Source organism: Mobula hypostoma, chromosome 3, assembly GCF_963921235.1.
Source record: "Mobula hypostoma chromosome 3, sMobHyp1.1, whole genome shotgun sequence".
NCBI lineage: Eukaryota > Metazoa > Chordata > Chondrichthyes > Myliobatiformes > Myliobatidae > Mobula > Mobula hypostoma.
The window spans coordinates 220,720,813-220,733,562 of NC_086099.1; the positions used below are offsets into that span (position 1 = coordinate 220,720,813).

General features: G+C 45.0%; 1 protein-coding gene across 4 annotated transcripts in view; it reads right to left on the bottom strand.

Annotated features, from left to right (window-relative positions):
* LOC134344556 (pituitary adenylate cyclase-activating polypeptide type I receptor-like) overlaps positions 1-12,750 on the bottom strand; it is a 269,718-nt gene that overhangs the window by 113,429 nt on the left and 143,539 nt on the right. For all 4 annotated transcript variants that reach the window (XM_063044563.1, XM_063044562.1, XM_063044561.1 and 1 more), the window contains exon 9: positions 3,579-3,639. In XM_063044563.1, the coding sequence (XP_062900633.1) occupies positions 3,579-3,639 (61 nt within the window). The remainder of the gene's footprint in view (positions 1-3,578; positions 3,640-12,750) is intronic.

Below are 12,750 nucleotides of genomic sequence, written 5' to 3' on the forward strand. Positions count from 1 at the left end.
TTAATTACAAATATAAAACACAAAATAATTGATTGCATATGTCACATAATTAGTTAAATGGAGATCACCCATGTGCAGTCAAGGTGTTTCGATTGATTGTCGTAACAATACACCTGTATCTGGAAGGTCCAACTTCTGGTGAGTCAGTATCCTGGCAAAAACTACACCATGAAGACAAAAGAGCTCTCCAGGCAACTCCATGACAAGGTTATTGAAAAGCACAAGTCAGAAGATGAATACAAGAATATTTCCAAGTCACTGAATATCCCCTGGAGTACAGTTAAGTCAATCATCAAGAAATGGAAAGAATATGGCACAGCTGTAAATCTGCCCAGAGCAGGTCGTCCTCAAAATCTGAGTGACTGTGCAAGAAGGGGACTAGTGAGGGAGGCCACCAAGGAGACCTATGATAACTCTGGAGAGTTACAGGCTGTAGTGGCTGATATGGGAGAGTCTGTGCATACAACAACTGTTGCCCGGGTGCTTCACCAGTTGCAGCTTTATGGGAGAGTGGCAAAGAGAAAGCCACTGTTGAAAAATACTCACAAGAAATCTTGGCTAGAGTTTGCCAGAAGCCATGTGGGAAACTGAATTCAGCTGGAAGAAGGTTCTATAGTCTGATCAAACCAAAATTTAGCTTTTTGGCCATCAGACTGAATGTTATGTTTGGCATAAGCCAAACACTGCACATCATCAAAAACACACCATCCCTACCATGAAGCATGGTGGTGGCTGCATCATGCTGTGGGGACGCTTCACTGCAGCAGGCCCTGGAAGGCTTGTGAAGGTAGCGGGTAAAATTAATGCAGCAAAATACAGGGAAATCCTGGATGCAGCCTGCAAGAGAACTGCGACTTGGGAGGAGAATTGTTTTCCAGCAAGACAATGACCCCAAGCTAAAGTCAAACCTACACAGGAATGGCTTAAAAACAACAAAGTTGATGTCCTGGAGTGGCCAAGTCAGAGTCCAGACCTCAATCCAATATAAGAATTTGTAGCTGGACTTGAAAAGGGCTGTTCATTCCTGATCCCCATGCAATCTGGCAACGCTTTGTAAAGAAGAATGGGGAAAGATTACAGTGTCCAGATGTACGAAGCTGATAGAGACTCGAAGCTGTAATTGCTGCTAAAGATGCATCTACTAAATACTGACTTGAAGGGGGTGAGCAATTATGCAATCAATTATTTTGTGTTTTATATTTGTAATTAATTTAGATCACTTTGTAGAGATCTGTTTTCACTTTGACATGAAAGAGTCTTTTTCCCTTGATCAATCAAAAAGCCAGATTAAATCCACTGTGATTCAGTGTTGTACAACAATAAAACATGAAAACTTCCAAGGGTGGTGTATACTTTTCATACAGTGTATATACATCCCAAAGAGGAAGAAGTATTCAAAAGAAAAGATGACATAACCATGTCCCCCAAGAACTGCAATGTATAAGAATGATAGCATCTTTTTAAGTCCACCATTCCAACGCTGGGTTAAGGAGCACAAACAGATGTGTCAGGGAGGGAGCTCGAGGATTTCAACCCAGCAGGCATGAAGGAACAGTGTTATGTGATGGAATGACCTGGGCCCCTTATCTAAGAAAGGATGTGGAGCTCGTCCAGAGGAGATTCACAAGAAGGATCTTGAATAAAAGGGTTAACTTATGAGGAGTGTTTCAAAGCTCAGAGCCTGTACTCACTGGAAATGAAGGGAGGGGGGGAATCTCACTGAAGCCTACTGAATATTTTAAAACCTGGACAGAGTGAACATAGACGTTTTCAACAGTTGGAGAGTCTACATCCAGAGGTCATAACTGTAGGATTGAGGGACAACAGAGGTGAGGAGGAATTCCCTTAGCCAGCGGATAGTGAATCTGCGGAACTCATTGCTTCTCCATTGCTGTGGATGCCAAGTCATTGGTCGATAGGTTCCAGACTAGTCAGGGCATCAGAGGTTATGGAGAAGAGGCAGGCAAGTGGCATTGGGAGGGATAATAAATCAGCCATGTTTAAATAGCAGAGCAGACTTTATAGGCCGCATGGCCTCATTCTGCTCCCATCAGTTATGGGGTTATGAAGGAGCCTTTTTGTTTAGCGACCCAGGCCTTTTTCCATCAGGGTGGGAGACGACAACTGGAGGTCATAGGCTGAGGGTGAAAGGTGAAATGTTTATGGGGAATCTGAGGGGGAACGTCATCACTCAGAGCTTGCTGAGAATCTGAAACTAGGTGCCATTGGAAGTGGTGGATATGGGTTTGATTGTAATATCTAAAAGGAGTTTGGGCAAGAGGCGAATGGAGGGCTATGGTCCAGATGAGGGGTGATAACACTCGGCAGAAGTAATAGTTTGTATGGACTGAATGGGCTGAAGGGAATGCTCCTGGGCTGTAATGCTCTATAACCCTATGGAGGGCACAGACAGTGTTTTCTCAGGGAGGGGTTGCTATAAACAAAAGGGCATTGGTTTAAGGTCAGAGGTGAGAGGTTTAAAAGGGCCTTTAGGGTCAGTTTCTACACACAAAGGATGATATGGATTTGGAATGAGCTGCAAGAATCTGTAGATGAAATAGGCACATTTGCAACATCTAAAAGCCACCTAGATAGGTCCGTGGATTGGAATGGTTTAGAGGCACACAAGGGATTCTAGAAACACTGGAAATCCAGAGCAACATGCACAAAATGCGGGAGAAACTCAGCAGGTCAGGCAGCGTGTATGGAGGTGAATAACCAGTCGACGTTTCGGGTTGAGAAAATTCATCAGGTCTGGAAGGGAAGAGGGAAGAAGACAGAGTAAGGAGGAGGGGGAACAAAATGCTGGAGGAACTCAGCAGGCCAGGCAGCATCTGTGGAAAAGAGTACAGTCGATATTTTAGGCCGAGGCATCAACTATACTTTTTTCCATAGACGCTGCCTGGCCTGCTGAGTTCCTCCAGCATTTTGTGTGTGTTGCTGGGATTTGCAGCATCTGCAGATTTTCTCTTGCTTGAAGAAGATTGGGGGGTGGGAAGGAGTACAAGGCGGCAGGTGATAGGTGGGACCACGTGGCTGGGGGGAGTCGGGGGATGAAGTAAAAAGCTGGCAGGTGATAGGTGGGACCACGTGGCTGGGGGGAGTGGGGGGATGAAGTAAAAAGCTGGCAGGTGATAGGTGGGAAAGGTAAAAGGCTGGAGAAGGAGGAATCTGATAGGAGAGGGGAGTGGACTATGGGAGAAAGGGAAGGAGGAGGGGAAATGGTAGGAAGTGATGGGCAGGTAAGGAGAAGTGGAGAGCTAGAGTGGGGAATGGATAACGAGAGAAGGGGGATCCTTTTCCATGCTGTCTGACTCCAGATGTTCTCTTGCCATTTACCAGCCCAAGCCTGAATATTGTCCAGGTCTTGTTGCAGGTAGGTGTGGGGCTGCTTTGTTTTCTGAGGAGATGCTAATGGAATTGAACATGGTGCAACCATCAGCAAACACCCTCACTTCTGACCTTAGGACGGAAGGAGGTTCATTGGCGAAGGAGATAATGATTGTGCGACTCCCCCCCCCCCCCCACATCCTATTCCCCGTCATTAAATATTCAGTGAGAGGGGTGCTGACACTTACCCTGAGTCATCGAAATGCACACGGAGCACGGTCCAGATGACGACGCAAATTGTGGGTGTCCCTGAAAAAGAGAAACACAGTCTTATTGCGGGGAAACTTCCCTTTTCTGAAGCCAGTTATCTTTTCCCTCCCAGCGGTTACACTTCCCCACCCTCCCTCTGCACCCTCACCTGCCGACACCCCAGAATGCCAGCAATACACAAAAAGAGCCGCTCGCCGACTTCAGAAGAGTGGGCCGCGCACACTTTTCTTTCCAGGACAATGGTGTTCGGGTCATGAGGGTTGAGAGTGTCAAGTTCCTCGGAGTGAACATCATTGACGGCCTGGGCCAGTCCAAGCACACAGACAACAGAGGCAAGAAAGCTCACAACCCCAGGAGCCTGAAGAAGTTTGTCACATCTCCATTGACCCTCACCAGTGTTTCAGAGGCACCAGCTACTTGTGTTACAGCTCTGCCTGTGACAGCAAGAAACTGCGGGGCTTTGTGGATAGAAACCGACCTCCCCTCCGTGCACTCGGTAAAGCAGCCAGCAAAATCCAAGACCCCTCCCACCCTGGGCATTCGCTCTCCTCCTCGCTCCCATCAGGCAGACGATACAAAAGCCTGAAAGCACGTACCACCAGGCTCGAGAACAGTATCTATCCCGCTGTTATGAAACTATTCTACAGTTCCTGGTACGATAAGGTGGACTGCTGACCTGATTTTGTCCTTGCACCACGTTGTCTACCTGCACTGCACTCTCTGTAACTGTGACACTTTATCCTGCACTCTGTTATTGCTTTTCCCCTGTGCTACCTCGATGTGATGAAATGATCTGTACGGATGGCACGCAAAACAAAACTTTTCACTCTACTTCCGACTTAAAATTCGTTATGTGCGTGTCGAATGACGTGGGCAGTCCTGGTCTTTCCATCACCATGATTGCTCTTGGCAATTTTTTCTGCGCAAGTGCTTTGCCATCGCCGCCTTCTGGGCAGTGACTTTACAAAATGGGTGACCCCAGCCATTATCAATACTCTTCAGAGATTGTCTACCTGGCATCAGCGGTCACATAAACAGGACCTGTGATATGCACCCTTGTCAGGAAAGATGTTATCCCACAAGTGTAAGAAAACCATATATATATATATATATATATATATATATATATACACATATATATATATATATATCTCTAGAGAGAAATACATTGTATATTTGAGTTGAGTTGTAATCTATATCGAGCTGGAGTTTATTGCTAAACAGAGAGGAGTGTTGTGTATTTAATATTTGATATTTAATATTTACAATATATCAGTAATATTGTAAATATATTGTTGGATTAAGCATTCTTTGTTTAAATAATTCATTACAGGTTATAGGTAAAAGTCAGTGAATGGCCCACACCATTTCACTACCACGTCATAAGCATGTACCTCACTTAAAGTAAAAAGAAGCAGACACATCTCTTCCAGCTCTGCGTTTTTCTTTCAGTTAGTTTTATATTTTGGAGTTATGAAACATAACACTTCCCTCTATTCTGAGGCTGTACCCTCCAGTCCTGGACACCTCCACTATAGGAAATCATGCACCCTACGCCCACTCTATCTGGGCCTTTCAATATTTGGTAAGTTTCAATGAGACCACCCGCCCCCTCCATTCTTCTAAACTCCAGCGAGAACTGGCCCAGAGCCATCAAACGCTCCTCATACCCGGAATCATTCTCATGAACCGCTACTGGACCCTCTCCAATGCCAGAACATCTTTTCTTAGATCAAAACTGCGCAAAATACTCCAAATACAGTACGACCACTACTTCATAAAGCCTCAGCATTATCCTTGCTTTTATATTCTAGTCTTCTTGAAATGAATGCTAAAATGACATCTACCTTCCTTACCACTGACACAACTTGCAAATTAACTTTTAGGGTATCCTGGACGAAGATTCCCCAATCCCTTTGCACCTCTGATTTCTAAATTTTCTCCCCATTTAGAAAATAGTCTGTGCCTTTATTCCTTCTAGCAAAGTGCATGGCCGTACATTTCCTGACACTGTATTCCATCTGCCACCTCTTCGCCCATTCTCCTAATCTGTCTCAGTCCTTGTGCAGACGCCCTGCTTCCTCAACACCCCCTACCCCTCCACCTATCTTCATATCATCCTCAAACTTTGCCCCAAAGCCATCAATTATGTCATCCAACTTATTAACATGTAACGTGAAAAAAAGTAATCTCCACACCAACTCCTGGGGAACACCACTAGTCACCAGCCAATTGGAAAAGTAATCCCCACACCAACCCCTGGGGAACACCACCAGTCACCAGCCAACTGGAAAAGTAATCCCCACACCAACCCCTGGGGAACACCACCAGTCACCAGCCAACTGGAAAAGACCCCCTTTTTGTTCCCTCTCTTTTCCTCCTGCCAGTCAGCCAATCTTCTATCCATGCTAATACCTTTCCCGTAATACCACGGGCTCTTATCTTCAGTGGCCTTGTCAAAGGCCTTTTGAAACTGATTCTCGTTCTGAGTTGGGAGTGTTATCTCACAGTTGTACTTGGAGTATTGTGCACAGTTCTGCGCATCCTTCTATAGGAAAGATACCCTTGAGCTGGAAAGAGTGCAGGGGAGGTTTAAAAGGATGTTTCCAGGAATCAAGGGACTGAGTTATAGTGAATGGGTGAGCAGGTTGGGACAACATTCACTGGTGTGTAGGATAGTGGCAGCTGATCGCATCAGGGGCAAATGCACTCACTCTTTTCCTGGGTTTTACAGAAGTCATGGGTTTATGGTGAAAGGGGGGAGGCTTTAATAGCAACCTGAGAGATAACATTTTCACCCAGCGGGTGGTCAGTATTTGGTATGAGCTGCAGGGGAGGTGGTTGAGAGAAGTACACTAACATTCAAAATGTACTTGGACAGGTACATACATAGGAAAGGTTTGCGTGGGAAAATGGTGGCCATCTTGGTCCACAAGTAGGGCTGAATGACCTGTTTATGTGCTCTATGACACTAAATGCAAGGGGAATATTATAATTAATATTATTAGATCAATGTTAAAAGTATAATCAATTTACTTAACATGCAAGTTTGGGAAATTAACTAAAAATCTTTAATTACCTTTTAAAATCTAGGTAGGGTGATCAACTTTAACCAGATCTGGCTGGCATTCTGCAGAGGGGCCAGGTGGGAAGTGCATCCATTCCCTCAGGACATTTTGGAGTGGCCTTGCACCATATTTGCCCTCCAGCGATCCCCATAGCGCGGTGTCTGTACAATAGCCCTCTGGCAGCAGTTAGCTGTCAACACATCCCTTCTAACCGGGGTGGAGGATTTGGTGGAGGGCAGGAAGTGCAAATCTTACTCTACGATACATGTGGAGATCTGTCGCTACCTGGTGTGTGCTACTCGCACTGTACTTAGTACAATAAAACCCTTGGGCAAACACAAGGTCCAATGCTGTGAACCAGTTCCATGCTGTTTTAAAACCGACAGAATCTACATCAGCACAGAGCAAACCAGGAGCGATTGGAGGCCACTCGGCCCCTCAAACATGATCCGCGCTTCAACTCCTCTTACAGTCATGGAGTACCATATCACAGAAGCAGGCCCTTTGGCCCATCTAGTTCATGCTAAACTATTAATCTGCCTCATCCCATCGACCTGCACAGGCACCATACCCCTCCCAAGCATGTACCTGTCCAAGCTTCTCTTCAATGTTGAAATCAAACTTGTATCCACCACTTCCTCTGGCACCTCATTCCACAGTCTCACCACTCTCTGAGTGAAGAAGTTCCCCCTCATGTTCCCGTTAAACATTTCATCTTTCACTCTTAACCCATGACCTCTCATTCTAGTCTCACCCAACCTCCGTGGAAAAAGCCTGCTTGCACTTACCCTATCTTTAACCCTCATAATTGTGTATACCTCCAGCAAATCTCCACTCATTCTCCTACGCTCCAAGGAATGAAGTCCGAACCTGTTCCACCTTTCCCTATAACTCAGGTCTTCAAGTCCCAGCCACATCATTGTAGGTTTTCTCTGCACTCTTTCGACCTTGTCTACATCTTCCCTATAGGTAGGTGACCAAAACTGCACACAATACTCCCAATTAGGCCTCACCAATGTCTTGTACAACTTCAACATAACATCCCATCTCCTGTATTGGATATTTTGAATCGTGGAATTGTGGAAGAGCATCCGAGAGGTGAAAGGTCAGGGAGAACCTGTCATTTGGGAATTACAGGAGGTTGACAGGATGTGGAGGAATTCTGGCAAGGCAAGATGGTTCCTACACTGAGAACAACAGGTAGGATGAATGCACACAGCTCCCTTCCCTGGCTGTGAGATCAAGAACTAGAGGGTGGGGAAAGATTTGACTGGAAATCGAGGGGCAACTTTTACACCCAGTCAGTAGATGCAAGGAGAGGCAGATACATTAACAACACTTAACGCTTCACCACTGGAGGCTGGGGGAGACCTACGAAGTCTGTAAAATTATGAGCATCCAGCACAGATTACAGCACAAAATATTGAAGTCTGGATCTCCTGATTACTAAAGAGAAAGTTTATACCTACTTAAATTATGAGAGGAATTGTTAAATTGTGTGTGTGTTGCTCTGGGAATTCCTCTAATATTTTGTGTGTGTTGCCAGCATCTACAGAATCTCCTGTGTTTGCTAAGTTGGGAGATGTATAATTGTGTCAACATTGTGGAGAATTGCGAATTAAGAACGTAATTATGAGATCATAGGATGTTATCGGGACTCAAGGGAATGAGTGAGAGAGAGTGTCTGAGCAGGTTGGCACTTTATTCATGGGGAATAGGTGAATGAGTGGAAACTGAATCAGGTTTAATATCACCGGCATATGTCGCAAAATTTGTTGTGTTGTGACAGCAGTACATTGCAAATAATAAAAAATAATATAAATTACAATAAGATGCAAATAAAATTAAATAAGCAGTGCAAAGAGAGCAAAAAAAAAGAAATAAACAGTGAGGTAGAGTTCATGGGTTTATTGTCCATTCAGAAACCTGATGGCTGAGGGGAAGAAGCTGTTCCTAAAACATTGAGTGTGTGTCTTCAGGCTCCTGTACCTCCTCCCTAATGGTAGCAATGAGAAGAGGGTCATCCTGGGAGACAGGGCCCTCAATGATGGACGCAGCCTTTCTGAGGCACCGCCTTTTGAAGATACCCTGGATGCTGGGGAGGCTGGTGCCCCCAGTGAGGCTGACTGAGTTTATAACCCTCTGCAGCTCGAGACCATATTAAACCACGAGGGGCATAGACGGTGACAATGTGCAGAGTCTTTCTCCCCACTGAAAAATAACCAAGAATTAGAGGACACAGGTTTAAGGTGAGAGGGGAGCAATTTAAAAGGGACCTGAGGGGCGACATCTTCATGCAGAGGGTGGTTAGTATATGGAATGAGCTGTGAGGGGAAGTGGGTGAGGCAGGTGCATTAACTACTAACAACACTGGAAAGGTAATTCGGCACGGACAGAGGAAAAAATAAAGACAGGAGATTCTTCAGGGCTGTAAATTCCTGAGCATCACACACAAAATGCCAGAGGATCTCAGCAGGTCAGTCTGGAAGAAGGGTCTTGGTCCAAAACGTCAACTGTTGATTCACTCCATAGATGCTGCCTGACCTGCTGAGTTCCTCCTGCATTTTGTGTGTGTTGCTTAGAATAGGTTTAGAGGGACGAGAACAAAAACATGGGCAAATGGGACTGGCTTAAGTGGGAGCTTTGGTCAGCAGGGACCAGTTGGACTGAAGGCCCTGTTTCTGAATTGTATGACATGTTATCATCAGGGACCCCCACCACCCAGGTCATGCTCTCTTCTTGCTGCTGCCATCAGGGGGAAAGTACAGGAGCCTCAGGACTCACACCAGCAGGTTCAGGAACCATTACTACCCTTCAATCATCAGGCTCCTGAATCAGGGGGGATAACTTCACGCAACTTCACTGGCCCCATTATTGAAATGTTCCCACAACCTATTGGCTCACTTTCAAGGACTCTTTATCTCATGTTCTTGATCTTTACTTGAGAAAAGTAAAAGTGGCAGGCCGACAAATCCAGGGCAAGCATTAAAAAGGGCCACTTTTCAACATAATTGTATAAGGGCTAAGAAAGTTGTAAAAGAGCGCCTGAAGGCTTTGTGTGTCAATGCAAGGAGCATTCGTAATAAGGTGGATGAATTGAAAGTGCAGATTGTTATTAATGATTATGATATAGTTGGGATCACAGAGACATGGCTCCAGGGTGACCAGGGATGGGAGCTCAACGTTCAGGGATACTCAATATTCAGGAGGGATAGACATGAAGGAAGGGGAGGTGGGGTGGCATTGCTGGTTAAAGAAGAGATTAACGCAATAGAAAGGAAGAACATAAGCCGGGAAGATGTGGAACCGATATGGGTAGAGCTGCGTAACACTAAGGGGCAGAAGACGCTGGTGGGAGTTGTGTACAGGCCACCTAACAGTAGTAGTGAGGTCGGAGATGGTATTAAACAGGAAATTAGAAATGTGTGCAATAAAGGAACAGCAGTTATAATGGGTGACTTCAATCTACATGTAGATTGGGTGAACCAAATTGGTAAAGGTGCTGAGGAAGAGGATTTCTTGGAATGTATGCGGGATGGTTTTTTGAACCAACATGTCGAGGAACCAACTAGAGAGCAGGCTATTCTGGACTGGGTTTTGAGCAATGAGGAAGGGTTAATTAGCAAACTTGTCGTGAGAGGCCCCTTGGGTAAGAGTGACCATAATATGGTAGAATTCTTCATTAAGATGGAGAGTGACATAGTTAATTCAGAAACAAAGGTTCTGAACTTAAAGAGGGGTAACTTTGAAGGTATGAGACGTGAATTAGCTAAGATAGACTGGCAGACTGGCAAATGACACTTAAAGGATTGACGGTGGATATGCAATGTCAAGCATTTGAAGGTTGCATGGATGAACTACAACAATTGTTCATCCCAGTTTGGCAAAAGAATAAATCAAGGAAGGTAGTGCACCTGTGGCTGACAAGAGAAATTAGGGATAGTATCAATTCCAAAGAAGAAGCATACAAATTAGCCAGAGAAAGTGGCTCACCTGAGGACTGGGAGAAATTCAGAGTTCAGCAGAGGAGGACAAAGGGCTTAATTAGGAAGGGGAAAAAAGATTGAGAGAAAACTGGCAGGGAACATAAAAACGGACTGTAAAAGCTTTTATAGATATGTAAAAAGGAAAAGACTGGTAAAGACAAATGTAGGTGCCCTGCAGACAGAAACAGGTGAATTGATTATGGGGAGCAAGGACATGGCAGACCTATTGAATAATTACTTTAGTTCTGTCTTCACTAAGGAGGACATAAATAATCTTCCAGAAATAGTAAGGGACAGAGGGTCCAGTGAGATGGAGGAACTGAGCGAAATACATGTTAGTAGGGAAGTGGTGTTAGGTAAATTGAAGGGATTGAAGGCAGATAAATCCCCAGGGCCAGATGGTCTGCATCCCAGAGTGCTTAAGGATGTAGCCCAAAAAATAGTGGATGCATTAGTGATGATTTTTCAAAACTCGTTAGATTCTGGACTAGTTCCTGAGGATTGGAGGGTGGCTAATGTAACCCCACTTTTTAAAAAAGGAGGGAGAGAGAAACCGGGGAATTATAGACTGGTTAGCCTAACATCGGTGGTGGGGAAACTGCTGGAGTCAGTTATCAAGGATGTGATAACAGCACATTTGGAAAGCGGTGAAATGATCGGACAAAGTCAGCATGGATTTGTGAAAGGAAAATCATGTCTGACGAATCTTATAGAATTTTTTGAGGATGTAACTAGTAGAGTGGATAGGGGAGAACCAGTGGATGTGGTATATTTGGATTTTCAAAAGGCTTTTGACAAGGTCCCACACAGGAGATTAGTGTGCAAACTTAAAGCACACGGTATTGGGGGTAAGGTATTGGTGTGGTTGGAGAATTGGTTAGCAGACAGGAAGCAAAGAGTGGGAATGAACCGGGACCTTTTCAGAATGGTAGGCGGTGACTAGTGGGGTACCGCAAGGCTCAGTGCTGGGACCCCAGTTGTTTACAATATATATTAATGACTTGGATGAGGGAATTAAATGCAGCATCTCCAAGTTTGCGGATGACACGAAGCTGGGTGGCAGTGTTAGCTGTGAGGAGGATGCTAAGAGGATGCAGAGTGACTTGGATAGGTTGGGTGAGTGGGCAAACACATGGCAGATGCAATTTAATGTGGATAAATGTGAAGTTATCCACTTTGGTGGCAAAAATAGGAAAACAGATTATTATCTGAATGGTGGCCGATTAGGAAAAGGGGAGGTGCAATGAGACCTGGGTGTCATTATACACCAGTCATTGAAAGTGGGCATGCAGGTACAGCAGGCGGTGAAAAAGGCGAATGGTATGCTGGCATTTATAGCGAGAGGATTCGAGTACAGGAGCAGGGAGGTACTACTGCAGTTGTACAAGGCCTTGGTGAGACCACACCTGGAGTATTGTGTGCAGTTTTGGTCCCCTAATCTGAGGAAAGACATCTTTGCCATAGAGGGAGTACAAAGAAGGTTCACCAGATTGATTCCTGGGATGGCAGGACTTTCACATGAAGAAAGACTGGATGAACTGGGCTTGTACTCGTTGGAATTTAGAAGATTGAGGGGGGATCTGATTGAAACGTATAAGATCCTAAAGGGATTGGACAGGCTAGATGCAGGAAGATTGTTCCCGATGTTGGGGAAGTCCAGAACGAGGGGTCACAGTTTGAGGATAGAGGGGAAGCCTTTTAGGACCGAGATTAGGAAAAACTTCTTCACACAGAGAGTGGTGAATCTGTGGAATTCTCTGCCACAGGAAACTGTTGAGGCCAGTTCATTGGCTATGTTTAAGAGGGAGTTAGATATGGCCCTTGTGGCTACAGGGGTCAGGGGGTATGGAGGGAAGGCTGGGGCGGGGTTCTGAGTTGGATGATCAGCTATGATCATAATAAATGGCGGTGCAGGCTCGAAGGGCCGAATGGCCTACTCCTGCACCTATTTTCTATGTTTCTATGTTTTATTTCCTATTTATTTATTATTATTGTTCCTTCTTTTTGCATTTGCACAATTTGTTGTCTTCTGCATGATGGTTGAATGCCCTGGTCGAATAGTGTTTTATTGATTCTGTTGTAGTTACTGTTCCATA